Source organism: Vollenhovia emeryi, unplaced genomic scaffold, assembly GCF_000949405.1.
Source record: "Vollenhovia emeryi isolate VEMERY1.0 unplaced genomic scaffold, V.emery_V1.0 DF942375.1, whole genome shotgun sequence".
In the NCBI taxonomy this organism is placed as follows: Eukaryota; Metazoa; Arthropoda; class Insecta; order Hymenoptera; family Formicidae; genus Vollenhovia; species Vollenhovia emeryi.
In genome coordinates, this window is record NW_011963991.1 from 1 (window position 1) to 3,870 (window position 3,870).

The 3,870-nt window shown below is 38.9% G+C and overlaps 1 protein-coding gene across 2 annotated transcripts; it reads right to left on the bottom strand.

Moving 5' to 3' along the window:
• Nucleotides 1–2,573, bottom strand: LOC105569080 (60S ribosomal protein L18-like). Of its 2 annotated transcripts, XR_001009472.1 has the most exons (3): nucleotides 2,140–2,573; nucleotides 699–1,084; nucleotides 1–597 (listed from the first exon to the last, which is right to left on the bottom strand). XR_001009472.1 is itself a non-coding variant. In XM_012025249.1 (2 exons), the coding sequence occupies exons 1-2, from the start codon at nucleotides 2,278–2,280 to the stop codon at nucleotides 815–817; spliced, it is 411 nt and encodes a 136-aa protein (XP_011880639.1). In that variant the 5' UTR covers nucleotides 2,281–2,573; the 3' UTR covers nucleotides 1–814. The 2 variants fall into 2 exon arrangements, 1 of the variants encoding a protein (XP_011880639.1); XM_012025249.1 differs by having other exon boundaries at nucleotides 1–1,084.
• Between the last annotated feature and the right edge of the window lie 1,297 nt (nucleotides 2,574–3,870).

Here is a 3,870-nt window from a genome sequence, read left to right on the forward strand (position 1 = left end):
AAATTCTTTATTTAGTGTTTCTTTGGAACATTTTAAATATCTCTTATGGTTTGTACGAAAAAATGAAAACTCTAAATCAATTCAAGGATAATAAGATTGCAGAACGAAAGTTAAAAATTAAGTAATGAAAGTACATGCAGTCATTTTGTAAAATAAAATAGTATATTAAATATATGTGAGTTTAAAGCATGACTAATCATATGCGTTGATTAAAAAGTCATCTGTCCATGTGTCGTGTGTGCAATGGTATTATTCGTTCTTCATTAAATGTCGAACACATTCGCGATTACCGACAGATGACTCTTTAATTAATGCTTATGATTGGTTATACTTAAAAATCTTATATACTTGAAATATTACTTTATTTTACAGAATGGAACGCATTAGTACTTAATTTTTTACAAACTTCCGTGCTGGAATTTTAGTATCTTCGAATTTCGGTGTATATACAAGCTTTGGTTATGAATTTCTAAAGCTATAGCATCGCTTCTGTAGTAAAATTAATAGTTAAGGCAGTAAAAGTTACTTAGCAGTAGCAGAGAAGTTTATAGAGTCACAGCCAAAACTTTGAGTACCCATAATTAGGATTATTTGGTTCTGTAGCAAAAAATGAAGTTACATTCTGCGAAGTCTCATATATCCCTAGCAGCAAAGATATGTTGCTACAATACCTAAGTACAAATAGTAAATAAATTTACCTCGGGCAGCAACAGTATTAGCTGTCCCTATTTTAAAGACACATTTTAGCTATTGCGGCTACTTTTTAGCTCCTACTGCTAATCTTTTTTTTCCGTGTAGATACGCGTTGTCGATATTATTTTTTATAGCCGCAGCTGCGCCTACGGCCTCTCGCCCGCTCGAACTTTCGGCCTTTCGACCTGACGTACGGCTTCGTATTTGAATGGGGTACGCCGGGCGCCAGGCCGAAGTGCTTGACGCTCTCGCGAGCGTTGCGCGGTCCTTGCATCAGGACCGTGCGCTTTCCGGTCGGGGCGCGCAACGCCAGCTGATCGAACGTGATAATCTCGCCGCCGGCCTTCAAGATGCGTGCCCTGGCCTTCTCGGTTACGCGTAAAGCGCACACCTAAAAAAATAATACAAAAAAGTTGTCACACGATGTAACACGTAACACTAAAGCCAGCGGCACACGACGCTCTTTTTACTCGCGCGCATCTTCGCTGGCTAGCGAAAGCCAATCAGGATTCCACGCGATATACTGAAAAAACAGGCTTGGTTATAATAATTCAAGCTTGGTTGACGTTACCTAGGTCTATGGTGAAATAGTTTCAACCAAACGCACAGGTCGTTATGACGATACAAAGTGGTTGGAAGTTGAAACATTGCAGAATTCAGTTGGCTCCAGTAAATGCAAAATTTACTCTCTCAAAGTGTTCACAATTACCAAACGTTTTGCTGTTAATGTCAAATTCAGTAATGACCGAATTTTTCGAAAATATATTACTACATGCACCTCGCAAGTTTATCTAGAATTTTTCTTCAGTGTAGGTGAGATGAGTTTAAGAGAAGCAATAGTGTTTAAAAGTCTCTTCTTGAATTTAATATAAAAGAATTCATTGTCTATTGAACCTTATTGATCAAGTCTCATTTTGACTTGCATAGTTGGCAAAGAAGTACCTTAAGATTGCATCCTGATTGGCTCTCATCAGCTAGCGAAGATGCACGCAAGTAAACCAGCAAGCAAAAAAGCATCGTGTGCCGCTGGCTTAACAGTACCATTTCATTTGTCGCACAAGTTTTTTAAGCGCGTTGATTAGGCACAAAACAGTAAGACTCTCGAGCATATACACATTGTCCATCCAGCAGCCAATTAACCATACAACTTTACATGCTATTCCCCTTCCATGTCTATAAGTTCTATGCAATTAACACACTTAAAATGTAGCATGACAAATGAAAGTCCAGTCTTAAGCCAGTGGCACACGATACTTTTTTGTCGACTGGTTTACTCGCGCGCACCTTTGCTGGCTAGTGAGAGCCAATCAGGATTCCACGTGATAGGTCAGATTAGTTAAGATTGCGTCCTGATTGGGTCTCACCAGCTAGTAAAGGTGCACGCAGGCAAACCAGCAAGCAAAAAAGCTACTGGCTTTAGGCGTCAGAGCGCCAATAGTCGTTTACCGTCAACTTTGGGATTTCAAAAATCCTGGCATCGTCAGTGACGGTGCCGACGATCACGGCGATGCCATTCTCCCTTCCGGGTTTCTTGATAAACCTCACGACTCGCGCCAGCGAGATCGGCGGTCGGTTGATTTTGCTCATGAAGAGCCGTTTGAGAATAATTTTGTTGAACTTGGAATTTGTTCGTCTCGCCAAGAACCGGTACAGCTGCAACAAAGCGTCCGTTATTCAACTGCGATTCCAAGCCCCCAAGTTCTCAACCTGCAGTCTTTTTAGGGACCTGACGAGAATGCACAATTTACCACAAACTCGTACGAAGAAACTGATCGCAGAAAATATGTACAAGCGTCCCGTGAACATTCTATCAAGTTTTAATCTTATAAGAGAAGCGGTACGATTAAAAGGTTCGAGAACCATGACCTAATTTGCATCGTGCGCTTGATGCGCATATCAAATGCAGGGTGTACAGCAAACTCTGTGAAAACAATTCCTTGACTTTTTCAGGTTTTTTTCCAGGAGTCGGAGTTAATTTTTCCCTGATCGTTTAGTGTAACTTTTTTCACGATGCATAATTTGCGTACATCTGTACGGTAAATCAAGTAAATGTTAAACGATGAAGTCCTTGAAATATTTTTCTCGGGAAACAAAAGTCCGGAATTTGAAAAGATAAAAATTTAAATTAAAGCAATTATACCATCTATGTATAATACAATGTGCAATAGAAACGAACATATCGTTACAAATCGTTCGAACCATTTGTGATACCGTACGTAATCATATATGCTTTCATTTTGCTCAAGTGCATTTTGTCTGCAACTTACTAGATAGTAACTTACTTAGATAATACCGTCTAGTAATTCATCTCTTTTTAGTTTTGTCTCAGTCGAACACATTGAAATAAAATAACACGACGATGAAAATATAAATTACCGATCACGCTTATAAATAAATTGACGTCTAGCAAGTCAGAAAATTAGCGTACTGAGCTACAGAAAAATTTATTTTCTAAAAACTTTAAATTATTCAGAAAAAATGTGAAACAATGTAAAAAATCCAGATAAATCGCAAAATTCATTGACTTTTCCCGGTTTTCCAGATTTCCCTGACCACTGGACACCCTGAAATGACATATTTGAACTGATCAGCCAATCACTAAGGCCCAGCTTTACCAAACGTCGTTTAACTTCAATCTTGGTTTAATTCACGCTTGTCTCTTTCTAAAGTAACAGTTGGAAAGAAACAAAGAACGAATTAAGCTAAGCTTAAGGTTAAGCGACGTCGATGGAACCAGGTCTAAGGCTAGTTTCACAAACGTTGGTTAACTGTTAACCCGAGTTAACAGTATCGACTCCGTATCTTTTTCTATCTTGTTGCCTGAGAAGCGCGAAAGAACCAATTAACTTTTGGTTGGCAGTTAACCAACATCCGTGAAACTGGCCCTAAATAAATTTACTAGCCATTTACTACTCATTACTATTCGACACGCGTATCAAGCGCACGATGTAACCTAGGTCTACGATTACAGAGGATTATTCGGAAGTCGGAACATCATGTATCAACTATGGGCGTTTTCCAGCAACCCAGGTAGCAAAATGATATCAAAATGTCAAGAAAAGGATAACTAAAAAAAGACACGGATAACTTTTTAATTGGCAGAAAAGATACCTTTAGGATGGCAAATAGTATCACTTATGTCCGCTTGGCGGATAACGTATTTATGTCCGAAATGTA